Genomic DNA, 17119 nt, shown 5'->3' on the forward strand with positions numbered 1-17119 from the left:
GCATCTATGACATGGAAAAGTGCATTGGATTCCATATCTTCCATGTGCATTGCGAGTCTTATCTTTCCGATGGCGTTTTGCCCACCTTGATTAAAACCTTGAATCATCAGATGACTTGGGAAAAGTTCATCCATAGGAATCCCTAGCTCTTTCATAGTCTTAAGAGGTAGTATATTGACCGCTGAGCCATCATCCACCAAGATACGATTCACCATCTTTTCATCAACATATCCTTTAATGAAAAAAGGTCGGTTATGGAGTTTTGATCCAAGCAACAAGTCTTCATCGCTGAAGGATATCTCTATTGTGTATACACCGTGACATAAATTTGAAGAGTCATCATAACCTTCCTTCATGACAGGTTCAATAAGAGTTTTCTCTTCATCAACCTGATAGCAAGTAACAAGTACATTTTCAACTCTTCTCATCTCTATTGGCATGTGCTCATTCAGTGTAACGAGCTTTCTTAGACTTTGCATTGAAAAACTCTCCTTTCTAGCTGGCGTGGACTTTCGTTCAGTCTTTCAACGTATCGACTCATCAATTAGCTTCCTCACCATTGACATTCTTATTCTGGTTGGTTTTGTCATCTGCATGTGCTTCTTTCTTCCTCTTTTACGCGTGACTAAAGTCCATCCTTCATCATCATAACTTTCAAACGAATTAGGCTTCAAGTTGTCAACTTGAGGTGCGAAGGTTATGCATGGAGTTAGACTTGAGGATGCAGCGAAGCTCATCGAGAAAATGGCATCAAGTCTTATAGGTTCAAAGGAGCCGAAACTTATTGTAGGGAGTGATTGACATGGTCCTAAATTGACCGTGGTTATGATATTAGAGGCTGCTATTTCATCATCAAAGACAATATCTCCATTCTCGTGTAGCCTCATGATCTTTTCTTTCAACACAAAACACTTCTCTACAAGATGACTGATTAGGCGATGATATTTGCAATAATTCAGATTATCTACTTGGTTTGCTTCTTCAAGGCATTTCACTTCTGGCAACTCAATGATATTTGCCTCAAGCAGATCATCCAACATCCTAGATATGTCTGAGTTAGGGAATGGATACACTTTTTCTTGTCGCTCTTTCAAGGATGGTTTCTTTCTTTCACCCTTTTGAAAAGTAGTCGGCGTTGCATGATCATTCCTCTTAACTCCAGTTAGTACCCTTACAGTAGCTGAGTTAACTACTAAAGATTGCTTTCCCTAGACTTTTAGAGTGCTCTTTTCGAATCTACGACCTTCAAGCTTATTTCTTTTAGGCTCTTGCATAGGTAATAATGAACTTTCAGCCGCCGCAATGCTAAGTTCCATATCGTGTGCACGAGTAGCCAATTCTTCAAAAGACTTTGGTTTGATGCCTTGTAGAATATAGCATAGTCCCCAATGCATCCCTTGAATACACATGTCTAGCGCAGAAGTTTTGGTGAGCCGATCTCTACAGTTGAGGCTAAGGTTTCTCCACCGATGAATGTAGTCGATGACAGGCTCTTCCTTTCATTGACGTGCATTAGTGAGTTCAATCATGCTAACCACGCGATGAGTGTTATAAAAGCGGTTAAGAAACTCGCGCTCTAACTGCTCCCAAGTATCAATCAAGCCAGACTCCAAGTCAGTGTACTAGTCAAAGGCATTACCTTTTAAGGAACGAACAAACTGTTTTACCATGAGATCACCACTAGTTCCGGCATTGTTGCAAGTCTCCACAAAGTGAGCTACGTGTTGCCGAGGATTTCCCTTGCCATCGAATTGTTGAAACTTTGGTGGTTGGTAACTTAGAGGCATCTTTAACATGTCGATTCTTTGGGTGTACGGCTTCGCATACGAATACGAGGGTTGAATTGAGCTTTCCACTTGGTCTGTGATGGCTTCCTTGATGAGTTCTTTCAGTTGAATTGTGGTGAATATGCCATCAGTAATACCGCGTACATTCTTTGCAGCTCTAGTTGCAGACTCCTCAATGACATCTAGTTGATCTGCTTGAAAAGCCTTGGTAGTCGAGGTTTGGCCTCCTTCGTTCAAGCTCTCAAGTTTGTTCATCAACTTTGCTATCTCGTGGTCTTTTGCCTTGAGTGAAGTCGAAAACCCCTCGACGAGTTTTGTCAAGTTAGCCACTTGATCCTCTAAAGATGTTATCTCGGTCATCATTACTGACATGGTGCCAAAACCCGAAGCCTTACTTGGTGATTGACACGGAGAAGTTTCCATAGGTGAATTGTCGAAGTCGCCTTGAGTGCCGAAGAGAATTTCGCGCGCCCCACTAGACTCTTATAGTGGAGTTGCTTGTGGCTTTATTTTTTAGGCGAGATCTGGTGCCCCTCTTGCATTCGAAGTTGATGTCAACTTGAGAGTTGGCTTAGTTTGTTCATACAACTCGATGATGGATTTTGTTTTTAGTGGCGGTGTTGAAGAATCTTCAATAGTATGTTGGTGACTTGAATCAGTGGCCTTGTTGCTTTTCGAAGCAACAATGGTGATAATGTTCCTCCTAATTGCCATTGAGAGTTTGTTGAAAATTCTTTCTTGAAGGGAATAGATAAGAGGTAGAGATGTCCCCAGTGGAGTCGCCAGAAATTTGTAGACACAATTTTGAGCACCTGAAATTAAACAAGCACACGTGTACAAATATATGATTTTATTAATATATGAATGGGTACAATCTCTATGTAATATATTCTTTCAAAAGAATATGACAATCCTCTGATTCTTCCCTTGGATTTGATGGATGGTGACTTGATTTATTTGAGTAATCAAGCCAAGATTTGTGCTTTGCAAGAACGCGAATTTGGGCGTGTATTGCGAAGCAAGATTTGATGATTTGATGCTTTGAAGAGTACCTTTGATTTGTCTTCAAAGTGTTATTGAAGAACTCTTATGGGGCGTTTTGGCTTGATCCAACAGAGCTTCGTTCTTTGTAGGCTTCAAGTGTAGATGAAGGAGGCTTGAGAACTCTTTGAGAGAGAGGGCTTCCTTGCTTGAAGAGAGAGAGAGAGAGAGCTTCCTTGCTTGAAGAGTTTGTCTTGAAGAAAATTTGTATCTCCCGGAATCCTTTTTCTTTAGGTTGAGGCCCTCTATTTATAGAGATATGTAGGGGCTCTCAGGTCCTTTTTCAATGCCACATGACATAATTTTATTGGTTGATATTTATTGACATGATCTTGTATTTATGAAAAGATATATGATGGGATCTTGAATTTATGACAAGATATCTTGAATATCTTATCCCAAGTGTCAACTTTTTATTGGCCAAGAAATATATGAAGGCTCATTTATTTTCCATGTCATTTATTTCAATTTTATTTTATCCTTTCTTTTAAAGAATAAAATAACACATGGTGAAATTTGATTGGTAGAAAATTTATGTTTCTACACACTGATAAGCTAGTTTTTGTGGTTGAAACTTCACTACGTTATTGCTTGTGTACGTAAATTTTTGTTTGATTCTAGGGCTATATATGATTTTGAAAGCTAGTGTGTTGTTGTTGAAAATGTTCCAAAATATTCAAAAATATGTTTTGAAAACTAGAAAATTCTAGAAAACTCTTTTATTAATTAATTAAATTTATTTTCTTGAAGAAAGTAAAATATTTATTCCATGCTCTCTTATTTTCCACTTTCTTATTCTCCAGGAATGTTGAGATGTGAGTTAATGTGTGTATTTTCATTTTTTATATGAAAATTTAACTAAATATTAAAGTGTACATGGAAGAGGAAAACAAGCATTTCAAAAAAAAAAAAAAACAAATCCCTAGTTTTCTATCAATATAACTAAATATTAAAGTTTATAATTAAAAGAAGAAAGAAAGAAAGCACGGATGTTATTTGTAAAATTGGTGTAAAGAGATTTTTTTCTCAGGTTAAATATTAATATCTAACGTTTAAAACGAAGATTAGGCTTGGCTTCTTAAATGAATTACTTAATTTAAAATTTTTGTATCTGATTAAATTCTTGTGTAGTTTAATTATTTGTCATATTTCACAAGTCGTGGGATATCTCCATTGCTTGAAACAGACTCTCTCTTCTTTTTTTTTTGTATTTAGTTTTCTTTAATTAAGTTCATTTTGGATTGTTTGAAACTATGATGATTTTAGGTGGATTTATTTTGGAAAATTTTTGTTGTTATGCCCTAGTCATCAAGGATGGATTTGCTCCATTTAAGTCAAATTGTTGAAAAACTATGGAATGGATGGGAGCTTCGAATATTGATGTTACTCAGTCTCTGTCTGCAAACTATCCTCGCCATTTTTGGTGATCGGCGGAAGTACGCCACCGGATTCTGGTTTCGTTTTGTTGTTTGGTTAGCATACATGTCAGCAGACAGGGTGGCAACTTTTTCTCTGGGTATCCTTGCTCGCAGCCAAACGAACTCTGCAAATCCTAACTTGGTTCCAGTATTTTGGGCTCCAATCCTTCTTCTTCATCTTGGAGGACCTGAAACTATTACGGCTTATTCGTTGGCAGACAATGAATTATGGACAAGACGCCTTCTTGAGCTAGTAATTCAAGCTGGTGTGGCTTCTTATGTCTTATACAAGTTTTGGAGCAGGAAAACCATCATATTTGTAGCCATTCCCATCTTTGTTTCAGGAATTGTTAAGTACGGGGAGAGGATTTGGGCTTTCAGGTTAGCTACCTCAGAGAGTTTTAGCGTCCACGCAAACCAACCTTCTGTGAAAGTACCTTGCATCACGAGGGAAGATTTATTATCCGTCGTAGAAAGTTCAGGTGAGGTCAGAAGTTTTCGTGAAGCTCGTCTTTTGCACACAACGGTCCAGTTTCTGTCCACAAATCTTCTTCTACAAAACTTTGATCAGCAAATGACCTATGAAATTGTTTCTAATAAGAGAGCCGAGGAAGCCTTCGGGTTGACGGAAATAGAGCTGGGATTCATGTATAATCGGCTTTATTCTAAGGTGGCAGAGATTTCTTCTCTACGCATCATTCTCCATTCTATCACCTTCTTATCCTCTATTTCTGCGTTAATCTCCTTCTCAATAATGACACTGAGCAACAATGTCTATTCAAAAAATGATACCATGATATCTTACTTGTTGCTGGTGGGAGCTGTCTTGCTTGACTGTTCAGCTAGCACTGTGCTTTTCACGTCCGACTGGGGTGTGGTTTGGCTTAGTAGGTGGGAAGAAACATTTCCTAATCTCTATAGAACAAGGAAGCGCAAAAGATGGTCAAGCTCAATGGGACAACGCAACCTAATAAGTGCTCTATCAAAGAAACCAGTGAACAAGCTTCTTAAGAACTTTCCAGGGAAATGGAACTTTCATAGCAGGGTGGATGTGGACAAGGATTTAAAAGAATTGATCTTCAAACAAGTCAAGGATACACGTTCAAGGTACGATCCCGATACTAGTGATTTCCTTAACCTCCTTGAGCTATTGGAAGAGAGAGGTTACAATTCGCTTCGTAGCAAGGATTGCTTTGATAAATTGGGATGGAGTGTAAACGGTGTAGAATTCAGTCATAGCCTCCTCACTTGGCACATTGCTACTCATGTTTGTTACGTTGACGATTCCAGGAAGAGCGATTTTGCCAATCATCAAAATTGAGCAATGAGCAGATCATTATCTAACTACATGTTGTATCTCCTGGTTCAATGTCCAACTATGTTAGCGATAGAGCTTAGCGGAACAAGGTATACTGATACTAGAATTCATTTGAGTCGTCTCCTATTCATCAGGAATACTCATAAAGAAGCGAATAACAACTCTATTTCCATAGATGAATTGGATGCGTTTTCGTTTCCCGAAGCTCAAGTGAAAGCATTTTTCTATGAATTGCTTCAAAGTCCGTCTACCATGTTAATGGAAATTAGAGAACAAGAGGAAGAAAAGTCAGCCCTACTAGATGGTTGCATGCTAGCTATGTCATTGCAATCATTGGAGTCATCAGAGTCACTGGATGGTTGGCCAAATGAAAAGAAATGGGAAATGATAAGTGAAGTGTGGGTGGAAATGCTGATGTATGCTGCAAGTCATTCTGGATGGAAGGAGCATGCTGGTGCACTTGCCCGAGGTGGGGAGCTACTCACTCATGTCTGTCTTCTCATGGCACATCTCGGTTTAAGTAAGCAATGTCCACCTGCACCAAGTGACGATTTGGATGCTCGGTATAGAAGGCTTGATGATTTTCTCGAGACTGTCGTTTAGTACTATTACTTTTAATGATTCAATTCGGATGGGACTTTGTCATGTACCTATGATTATATTATATATGCCTTTTTGGCTCTATGCAATTCCTCTCCATCAGCTTTGTTAATTTAATCGTTCTAGGGTTTAGCTTTATTTTGTTGTTCTGATATATGTTCAGTTTAAAACTTGATTAAGACGAATTATTTCTTTATTATGTAAAAATTACTCTAGAAATTCTAGATAAATAATAATAATAATAATAATTACAAAAGAAATTTGGAAATGTTTGAGCTACAAGTGGCTGACCTCTTATTTATGTTTTTTCATTTGTTTTTTTCCTAAAACAAATTTTTTCTTGTTTTTCATTATCCCAAAACTAATGTGAAAATAATCTTACTATCAAAACTACACACACAAAAAAATTAATTTGATAAAATTTAAATAATTTAACTAGTCAATTCAATTAACTCAATTAAATTTAAGTGAAGTTTTATTGAATTAACTTGGAGATTCTTTTTTTTTTTTATCTACAATGAATCATTTTAATTTTTTAAAATTGAAACTTATCATTTTAAAATAGTTCCAAGTTGATTTTGTAGGTCCATGTTTTTTTACTCCCATGCCCAAAAAGGCCACCTCTCAACATGGTGTCAAGTTGTACTTGATTGCCTTCTCCAACCTGTCCACTCACTCTTGCACTTAGATACAGCGGCAGGCAACCCAACAAACCAACCTAATCTCTTCATTAAAAAATGTCGAGAATCCCACACGAAATCATTCACGACATTTTGCTTCAACTTCCGGTGAAATCCCTCGTCCGTTTCCGATCTTTATCAAAGCCAATTTGTTCCTTAATCGACGGCCAGGACTTCATCAATCTCCATCTAAACCATTCCATCACTGTCAAATCTAATCACAGTATCATCCTCAAAGAGTGGGATCTTTTCACTGTTGATTTTGATGTTTTATCTGATGCGGTGGAGGTTAAACATCATCCCCTTTATTCCGGTGGTGGAACGGAGGTTATTGGTTCGGTTAATGGGTTGGTGTTTTTGAGACGTTCTGAGACAAATATTGCTGTGTATAATTTGTCTACAAGGGAGTGTAAGAAATGTTATGCTGCGGAAACTGAGATTCCACGGCGGGATTTGACAACTGGGTATGTTTATTATGGGTTTGGTTATGATTCTTATGGTGATGATTACAAAGTGGTGAGAATGGCACAGTTCGTTAGAGAAGATGGCGGCGGTGATGGTGATGGTGGTGGTGGTGGTGGTTTCGGTTGCGAGTATGAAGTTAAGGTTTATAGTTTAAAGAATGATAAGTGGAAGAAAATTGAGGGCTTGCCGATTCGGCTTAGGTTATTAAGCAAGCCCTTTTTTCATATTTTGAACAGGAGAGGGTATGGTGTTTTTGCAGGTCACGCTTTGCATTGGATTGTCCCGCAAAGGCTTCAACTTGGTATTAGAGATTGTGTTCTTCGTTTTGATATTAGGGATGACAAGTTTTTCGAATTGCCGCAGCCGGATTATGAGAACAAAGGTATGAACTTTCAGGTTGATGTTGGGGTTCTAGAGGGGAATTTGTGTGTAATGTGTAATTATGAGCATGTTTGTGTTGATGTGTGGGTTATGAAAGAATATGGTGTGGAGGAATCTTGGTGTAAGATGTTTTCGGTTCAAGGGATTAAGTGGATTAGTGCTTTTATGTTTTTGAGACCTTTGGTTTATTCGAAAGATGGTGGTAAGGTGTTATTGGAAGTGAATGGTGAAAAGCTATTGTGGTATGATTGGAAAAATAAGCATGCTAAGGTTGTAAGGGTTCGTGGTGGACCGAGCTCGTTTGGTTCTGAAATGTATGTGGAAAGCCTTATTAGGATTAATGATGGTGATCGAATTGGCTGGAAGAAGCAACAAGAGCTAGATGAGGAGGTGGTGGAGAGGAAGACAGATAGGAATAAGAGGTAAAATAGAGTGAATTTGTTGTGATTGATTCTCTTGAAGCTGTTTAATTTTATTGATGTTAATGAAATGAAACTCCGAGTAATGTTGATTGGTTGAGTTGTTTTTATCTCTTTTTAAGCTATAGCATGTTACGAACTTATGCTATTTTTTGTTGGGACCTTAATTTTGAATTTGGGTCTCAAGTCAATGAGAAGTCGGTCTCCATTTTCAATTTGGGGGACAAGTCAATGAGAAGTCTTCTTTTTCAATTGGGATGACAAGTCAACGTACAAGTCAATCTAACAGCTTATGATTGGTGAAAGATTGATTATTTATATACCTTGTGGTCATATGCTTATTTTGATTTAGTACCTCATTTCAGCTGTTTCTCTCAGGGATGATTTCCTGTCTGTGGGGTTCAAACTGAAGTTGTAAGACCAATAGAGAAAAAGGGTACAGGACATTGGCCAAAATGAAAGAAGGTAAGCTTTTTGTACGGCACACTTTAACTAATGCTTTCATTCTGTTGTCTGGTTTAAACTTTGTAAAGATCAAGGCAGTTTGATTTAAGTTTTCAGGGTATGTTCAACATGTCCTGCTTCTATTCTCCTCTTATGATACGTTCTAGTTTGAAGACAGAGAATGGAGAGAAGAATCCTTCATGCTGAACATACCGTGCCTTCTGTAGAAAGTACTGTGCAATGCTAGATTTGTTTTTAGGACATGTTGTGATCAGAATAATCAGATACTTAAAGGGTCGACAGTGCAAGAAGACTTTGGAAATCATGTATAATTTTCCCGGAGAGAGAAGCTAGTCTGTTTACTTTCCAAAGTTGTAGGAAACTTTTCTGAAATGAATAAAATGAAGTCATTAACCCGCAAGCCTACAAATTTATGGGTTTTTTCTTTCCTAATTGCAAATTTATCTGCTTTTAATGTTCATGAGAAGACCTGGTAGCTTGTTTCTATCAAGTGGACCAAATATCTGGTAGATGTCATTAGAACATCTCGTAGGGTAATTGCTGTGGAAATTTATTGTTCTCATGTTCTAATGACATTGCATATGTACTTTGCCGTGTTATGGGGGAAATCCATTGGAACCGTTGGATTTGTCAATTTGAACAAAATAGCACACGGGGGCTCCCTAATTACCCGAAGATTGAATCCACTGGCCTGCTGGGATTGAAGCAACAGTTATGTTGCTGTGATGTGGAAATGGATATAGATTTGGCTATGAAAATATCTGGGAAACATCTGATTTTGTCATGTTAGCATTCCTTTTTGTCCCATTCATTTTAGCAATTTTTATAGCATTCCTTTTAGCAATTTCACTGTACAATTCTTCTAGCATCATTGCAAGGACTATTCAAGCTTGAACCAGGTCAATTCTCAAGCTCACCAGTTCAAGACCTTTCATGAAATAGCTGCAATATATGCTTTTGGTCAATTGAAAGAGTCCCCCTTGATTCAGTTTTGTCCCATCCATTTATGGGTTTGTGGTCTGGCCGTTTTGCTAGGCTCTCTAGTCTCTTCACAGATGGTGTGAATGGAGGAAATTAAAGTGGAAGCTTATGCGGCAATACAAGCTATTTTTTAGCCGTCCAGGCCAATGCTTGTAATTTCTTCAAGTGCAATCCATTCCTAGTAATAGTTTTTAGTATCCTTTTTACCATTTTTACATGGTTTCTTTTTTCATGAGCTTTGTCGATTCATCAGACCGACTTCAGCCTCTTTTTACAATTTCGGGCATGCCCCATCTCCTCCCTTGTGCCGAAAGTGAAAATGCAATTCCTTGCCTTGCTGCAATGCTTACAAGTTGCTGAAAGCAAAGTGTAAAAATAGATGCTCCTCAGGTAAAATAATGGGCATATTCTGAGGGGGTTGCTTCCTTCTAGGCACTCATAAAGTGACCTTCCGAGCATCTCGTAATCAGTGGATCGATCAACTTGTAGTTTTTTTTTTTAAATAAAAACCACTGCCCAAAATTTATTTTTGACAAACTAGAAGTTATCAAAAATATATTTGGAAAAATAATATATTTTAAAAATAACATAAAGATATAGGCTGTGGGTTGTGAAATCTATTGAATGTATTATTCTCAACAACAACGTGATTCATGAATCTATGCTACCTTCTCAAATAGTTTTTAAAATGCACTAGTTTTTTAAAACAAAACAAAAATTGCCAATGCTATTTAAAGAAAAAAAAAAAAACACCTCGATCATCTTATCTTTAGTTAAGTGTACTTAGCAGGAATAAGTCTTTGTCTCAGACATGGGAGCTCCCCTGGCACAAAGGAAATTGATTGCCTTCAATGAGGAACATTTGGTCTCACCAATATATAACTCCATGGTTTTCGTCTCTGTTGTTTCTTCTTGTTCTTGATGTAAGAGGAGACATGAAGATCAAGACCTAAACTTGGCACCAAGGAAGTAGAGTTGACAGTGGGTCGATCAATCCAAGCTATTGTTTTTTTTTATAAAAAAAACTTGAAAATAATATTATTTTGATTAAAAAAATAATTTAATATAAAATTAATCTCGAGTTAAACTCTAAATTAATATGTTATTAAATTGACCAATCGGGCTGATTTCATAGCTCTGGTAATATCTTCATCTTTTCTACCATTTATTCTTGTTGACATAGCGTTATTGATTCCTTCCCATGACCAATAAAGTTGAAATAGAATCGTTGTGCTAATTTATGCAAGGAAAAGGACTAAATGTAATAGTAATGAAACATTAGATACCAAAAGATTTTCTTCATTTGACAAAAGTGAATCAATGTGACGAAGCTGCTCTTTACTGTCCAAATAACAGTTAACAATCACTACCCTTATGTTTTCTTTTCAGAAATAACTACCCTTGATTTTTTTCCTGAGACATGACTACCCTTGATGTTTAGGTAATTTATTGTATTAACAAAGACAGATATTTAACTTCTAACAACGTTATCTCTCCTTCGCACTTTCTATGACAAAATTCCACGGAACGCGAAGACCTTAGCTAACAGTGACCTTCGAGTTCTCATCAGTCATCATAACCATGTCTGGTCTTCCTCTTGAGATGATAGCGGAAATCCTCTGCAGATTACCAGCAAAGGAACTTCTTTGTTGCAGGTCTGTATCTAAACCATGGTGTGCTTTAATTGATGGTCCAAACTTCGTTAAATTACATTTGAAGCACTCTATGGACACAAGTTCCAATCTTTACATCATCCTTAGAACTACTTCACATGTTCACTACATGGATTTTGAGCAAAATTTAGTCTTAAATGACTGTGTTACTCTGAAAGAGTTGAATCATCCTTTGATGTGTTATAATCATGGGATTAAAGTTTTAGGTTCTGTTAATGGGTTGCTTTGCATTTCTAATGTTGTTGATGATATTGCTGTGTGGAACCCATCAACTAGAAAGCATCGCGTGGTGCCCTTTTTGCCTCTTGAGCTGAAAAGGTATTTTGGGACCAAGTCTTGTAGTGTTTATGTGTTTGGATTTGGGTATGATAGTGTCAGGGATGATTATAAGCTTGTTAGGATTGCGCAATTTGGAGGTGGGGGGAAGAGGAGTTTTGAGTCTGAGGTTAAGGTATATAGTTTGAGGAAACAATCGTGGAGGAGGATTGGTGATATGCCTTATTGTGTTCACTATCCTGGTGCAAATGGGGTTTTCGCTAATGGTGCTTTACATTGGGTTGTGGGTGAGAATCCTGAATCGAATGTGGCAAATATAGTTGTTGCATTGGATTTAGGAGTTGAGGATTATAGGGAGGTGCTGCAACCTGAGTACAAGGATAAGAATTTTTATATTGATTTGGGGGTTTTGAGAGGATGCCTGTGTTTTCTTGCAAATTTTCTAGGCGAACGTGTTGATGTGTGGATGATGAAAGAGTACGGGGTAAAGGAGTCCTGGACTAAACTGTTTTCAGTTGCACAGTATGAGGTCATTGGGTTTCTTAGATCTCTTAAGCCTTTAGCTTATTCAAAGAGTGGTGATGAAGTTCTCATCGAACATGACAATTTGGACCTTTGCTGGTATGATCTGAAGAGGAAACAAGTAAAGAATAGGATTCCTGGTATACCATATTCCTTTGAAGCAGATACTTCTGTTGAAAGCCTAATTTCTGTCAATCCGAATAGGCATCTTGATGGAAGGACACATGATGAAGATGAGGACTCGAAGGATAGGAATAAGAGGTATGCAGTGCCGAATTTTATGCTTCCATTTTTCATGTCTATCTTTAGCTCACTTGACGTAACTTGTTATTTTGGCTTGGATTTTGTTATCAGGGATGATTTCTTGTCTGAAGGGTTCAAATTGGTCTTATAATTCACCAGAAGAAACAGCAGAGAAAACATGGAAAAGAGGTAATTTTGCTGCATTAAACTATATCAGTTGACATGAAGCTCACTAGATTCTAAAATGCTTGTCAGTTGCTTAGTTTTACTTGCAGATTATTTGAAAATTGGGATGGGATGGTATATATTACGAATTAATGAAATAAGAGGCTGCTTGTTTGTGCATTTTAGGGGACTTTCCAATTTTTTTTCAACACAAGTTTTATTTTACCTTCTCTGTCCTTTGCTGCCTTTATTTCTCTCAGGGCTGATACTGGCGGAGGGAGATTTAATTGAGCATATGAGAAATTTTGCAGATGAAGCAAAGAATGGATAAAAACTGTGCTCATTATATATGTCATGCACTCACATGCGTCTTTCTTAATGAAAAGGTACTTGGTCAGGTATTGTCTAATTGAGGCTATATACTGTCCATGTATTATTTTCTGCAAGTAGCATAGGGTGTGTAGACTTCAATCAAATAGGATGTTATGTAACTGGTAGTACCTTTAGGTGTTTGTGGTCGTGACTCTATATGATATTTACCTAATCCTCTTAGCTCTACAAGGTCCTAGAAGTTGTTTTCCTCAATGATGGAAACTAAATGATCACCAGGGCCTCTGGAGCTTGTTGCTAAATTCTGGTTTTTCCAGAATGGCTTCATATGGATATGGGAGGAATAACTCCATTCCTCGGGGATTTTGATGAATTCCTGCAGGCACCAAATTCCTCCAACTAGTTTGTTTTTTAAAAATAAATAAAATCTCTCCTCGCAAAATTAATGTCCATATCTGGAACCTAGTTGGTTTTTGATGAACAAGGGACAAGACTAAAAACATCTAGTCCTTGTTGTAATATAGTTAGCAATTCTGGAGATCTGCTGTTCCATATGTCAGTTCCAAGGTTTTGGTTTTTCCCTCCAGATTTTCATATGTTTGGCTTTGAATATTTTGATATTTTAGATTGTTTAACTTTGTTAAGTCTTTCTGCAATGCTAGAAGATTGAGCACTTAACAGTTGTAGTTAGCAACCTAATATTTGAGTGGTTTGGCTGGTGAGTGATGTGGCATGGCTAGTTCATCAATATCTCCATCTGAACCAGAAGCTTAATTATGGTCCATGGACTTGGAGAAGCTTATGCTTTCCTGTCTTCATAGAGTGAATACAGTTGAGCTGATTGCAGTTCTGGAATTTTTCTGGTGTATAAATGTTCTCTGAGTTCTGAAATTAACTTTTAAAGATTCATTATTATTCTGCCATCATGATTTAGCTTCAAGGTTTGGTGTGGGAGAAGAGAAATTAAGGAAGACAAAAGTAAGCTGTTAGAATCTGAGAAGTCTTTAATGATGACTACTTTTACAGTGAGATATTTTATGCTCTCTTCATTTGGCTAGCACTACGCATGAATGCAAGCTCTTTTTCCTGGTTGATATGGAAAGATGATAACATGCTGATGAATTGAATTTAGTTCTGATAAAGCAATGTGATCACTGGAAGATCAACCTGGTTATTTGTTTTGCAGGGAAAGATGGGCTGATATATTGGGTTGAACGTGCTTGGGTTGCAACAACGCAATTTGGTTCAGAGTTATGAGCCTTGTCTGTCTGTACATTTAGCCAATGCTTGCTCTTAGTGTTAAACCTATTAGTGCCAAATTGTTTTTAAAAATAAAAATAAAAATCAGGCATCATAAATGTATGGTAAAGCTACCATGCTAGAAAGGATTGTGATGACAGAGATTTACTGTAAATATCAGATCTCGTGAGTTGATTGCCTGAAAGTAATGTAATTTCTTAAGATCAAGCCTCAAGATGTTGAAGACTCCTTCTATCTAGTCAGTATGGTCGGTCATATGTTTTGTGTAAGTTGGATGGCTTTATTGTATTGTATGGATGAAATCTCTGAGTTGTAAAACATATTCAACGATTAAACTTCAACTGAGGATTGATGTTGGAGAATTTACTATCTATTTAGTGTTGCATCTTCCTTTCCCAGTATTCCTTTATTTCTCAGTACTCTCTTTTTCCAACCCCAATGCAGGTCAGGTCTTGGGCTAACTCACGTAAAATGATTTAAGCATGTTGAGTTTTTAAAAATGAAATAGTGATTATAGTTTAAAGGTTTTTTTTTTTTAAGAAATATATTAAAATAATATTTTAAAAAATTATTTTTAATATTATTATTATATCAAAATAATTTAAAAATATAAAAAAATTTAAATTTTAATGGAATATAGTTTAAATCGTGTTTTCAAATTGGGAGGTTTAATTTGTTTTTGATGAAAAAATTTGATTTTTTTTTTTATTTTTTATTTTAAATTAATAATTTTATTTTTTTATTTTTTATTTTAAATTAATAATTTTATTTTTTTATTTTTTATTTTAAATTAATAATTTTATTTTTTTATTTTTTATTTTAAATTAATGTTTTTTTAATATTTTTAAATTATTTTAATATGTTAATATCAAAAATAATTTTTTTAAAATAATAAAATATTATTTTTATATAAAATATATTTTAAAAAACAATCACAATTATACATTATTAAAAATATATGTCCCATCAATCAACAAATTTTAAGCCCATTAGTTTAATTAAAATCAAAACTTCTATAAATTCTTGATTTATTTAGATGTGAAGAAACCTTTAATATTCTCCTCTGATATACAAGAACCTAAACAAAAAAATAAAGACACTACCATTAAAAGGATGCTCATACCAGTAGAGATAATAACAGATATTCTAAGCAGGCTACCGGTTAAAACTCTCAAACGTTTCAGGTGCGTATCAAAATCATGGTGCAACGAAACCGAAAGTCCATATTTCATCAACATGCATCTGCAAAAGTTAACACAAGCGCGTACCAATCTAGGGCTCATCCTTGGGATAGAAGTTCCACCAAGTTATACAATGTGGACTTAGACAAGCCAATTCCCACTAATTCCATGGAACTATTTGCAAGTAACAAAAACTAGAATATTGAAGTAATAGCTAGCTAGGCTCTTGTAATGGACTGCTTGCTTGGTTACGTTCTGATAAGAAGAAGACTATTGCCATGTATAACTCGTGTACAAGAGAATACAAAATACTACCCTCTACACTGTTTGAGTTGCGCATACCTAGCTAGCAGTAAGGAAAATGACAAATTTCGTTGGGAACCAACTCTTTATGGATTTGGGTACGATCCCATTAATGAAGACTATAAAGTTGTGAAGATTGTTGACTATTATGGTACTACTATTGACAGGTGTTTCTTTTCTGAGGTTAAAGTTTATAGTTTGATGAAGTCTAATTCTTGATAAAGAATTAAGCGATACCCTAATTATTATGCTATTTTCCAGCCTGCGTATCACCGTGCTAATAAAGGGGAGTATATATGGTGTGTTTGCTAACAGTGCTGTTCAGTGGACAGCAAGTACTGAAATATTAAGACGAGACCGTTCGCCTACTATGATTGTTGCATTTGGTTTTGGAGTTGAAGGTTTTAGGATTATAGTGAAAGCTGTAGATTTTTTGGCCAATGAGCATGATTATTTTGATTTGGGGGTTCTAGGAGGTTGCTTGTGTTTGCTTTGTGCTCAGATCTGTTCTCGTGTGCAGATATGGGCTATGAAGGACTCTTGGAGTAAGTTGTCTACTGTTGTTTCAGAGCTGCAAGTGGATCGATATAACTTTTATGTTAGAACTTTAGCTTATTCAAAGAGTGAGGACAAAGTTCTCTTGGGATTGGATAATACATTATTTGTTTGGTGTGATTCGAGGATGAGAAAATCCGAGCTTGTCAAGATTCATGGGGCTCCAGGGGTGGTTGCAACTGAGATTTTTGTAGGAAGCCTTGTTACACTAAAAAATGGTGGTGGAGGTGGCAAGATTGATAGTGGAGGCACAAGAGAAAAAGAATACCAGGAATAAGGTTTGTTTTTTATTCTTTTTGTTCAAGCAAGTTTCTTTTTATGGTTTCTCAAAACAGTTTAGTTTCTAATTGCTGGTATTTATTGTGATGATCAATTTAATTTGAGTAGTTTTCTATCGGTAAATACTTTAAGATTGTATTTTTTGGTCACTATCTCAGGATATAATAAACAAAACAGAGGAGATAAAAAAGACATGTACTTTTTGAACTTTCGAGTGCATCGCGAAACTTTGGTGCTCAGTTCGGAAGCAACTTTTTCATCTAACTTCGTATGTAATATAAATCGTCGACAACAACGCCAAACTCAGCCTCGTTCTTCCAGGTAAAAAGGCCCGTCACTTGTAATTCTAATGAGAGCCTAGCATGCCTTGATGCTCCGTTCAGGGGCGGTACCTGTGAAATCACCTTAATATTGTTGACAAAATCAATAATGTTAGTCACCAATTTGTCAACAATGTTAGATATAAATTTGGTGCCACCTACCTTGCTCTTGTCTTTTGCATGGATATTTGCCTATAAATAGACAATACATTCAAGCATTATAGACACACCACAAGAGAGAAAGAAGAAAGGGTGAGGAGAGAATAATCCCACAAAATTGTGAGGTATTTGTGAGATAGTAAGTGAGGTGTTTTCTCCTAATAATAGAGAGATTTTTGTTGTTCTCCTATTATTAGAGAGAAGTTGTATTCCCACATTACTTAGTAAAATCCTTCTATACTTGCCCGTGGACGTAGCCAAATTGGGTGAACCACGTAAATTCTTGTGTGTCATTTCT

At 36.4% G+C, this 17119-nt stretch overlaps 3 protein-coding genes and 1 long non-coding RNA gene across 8 annotated transcripts in view; all 4 read left to right on the top strand.

Moving 5' to 3' along the window:
* The window catches only part of LOC105109270 (uncharacterized), a 3597-nt gene extending 311 nt beyond the window's left edge, over positions 1-3286 (top strand). The window contains exon 2 of the long non-coding RNA XR_839211.1: positions 2546-3286. This is a non-coding gene — a long non-coding RNA (uncharacterized LOC105109270). The remainder of the gene's footprint in view (positions 1-2545) is intronic.
* A 3522-nt stretch (positions 3287-6808) lies between these two features.
* LOC105109271 (F-box protein CPR30-like) lies at positions 6809-9002 on the top strand. Of its 2 annotated transcripts, none has more exons than XM_011003916.1 (3): positions 6809-8112; positions 8488-8574; positions 8653-9002. In XM_011003916.1, exons 1-2 carry the CDS (start codon positions 6902-6904, stop codon positions 8525-8527), a joined length of 1251 nt encoding a protein of 416 aa, XP_011002218.1. In that variant the 5' UTR covers positions 6809-6901; the 3' UTR covers positions 8528-8574; positions 8653-9002. The 2 variants fall into 2 exon arrangements, with proteins under 2 accessions (XP_011002218.1, XP_011002216.1); XM_011003914.1 differs by having other exon boundaries at positions 8671-9002.
* Positions 9003-11031: 2029 nt separating this feature from the next.
* LOC105109272 (F-box protein CPR30-like) lies at positions 11032-14425 on the top strand. 4 transcript variants are annotated; one of them, XR_839212.1, is made up of 4 exons: positions 11032-12287; positions 12381-12458; positions 12695-12832; positions 13951-14425. XR_839212.1 is itself a non-coding variant. In XM_011003917.1 (3 exons), the coding sequence occupies exons 1-2, from the start codon at positions 11137-11139 to the stop codon at positions 12418-12420; spliced, it is 1191 nt and encodes a 396-aa protein (XP_011002219.1). In that variant the 5' UTR covers positions 11032-11136; the 3' UTR covers positions 12421-12458; positions 13951-14425. The 4 variants fall into 4 exon arrangements, 1 of the variants encoding a protein (XP_011002219.1); XR_839213.1 differs by having other exon boundaries at positions 12695-12820; XR_839214.1 differs by having other exon boundaries at positions 12695-12742; positions 13949-14425.
* A 1011-nt stretch (positions 14426-15436) lies between these two features.
* Positions 15437-16340, top strand: LOC105109285 (F-box protein CPR30-like). The gene is made up of 2 exons (XM_011003933.1): positions 15437-15675; positions 15770-16340. The coding sequence occupies exons 1-2, from the start codon at positions 15437-15439 to the stop codon at positions 16338-16340; spliced, it is 810 nt and encodes a 269-aa protein (XP_011002235.1).
* The last annotated feature ends 779 nt before the right edge of the window (positions 16341-17119 follow it).

Source organism: Populus euphratica, unplaced genomic scaffold (genome assembly GCF_000495115.2).
Source record: "Populus euphratica unplaced genomic scaffold, PopEup_1.0 scaffold287.1, whole genome shotgun sequence".
Classification (NCBI taxonomy): Eukaryota; Viridiplantae; Streptophyta; class Magnoliopsida; order Malpighiales; family Salicaceae; genus Populus; species Populus euphratica.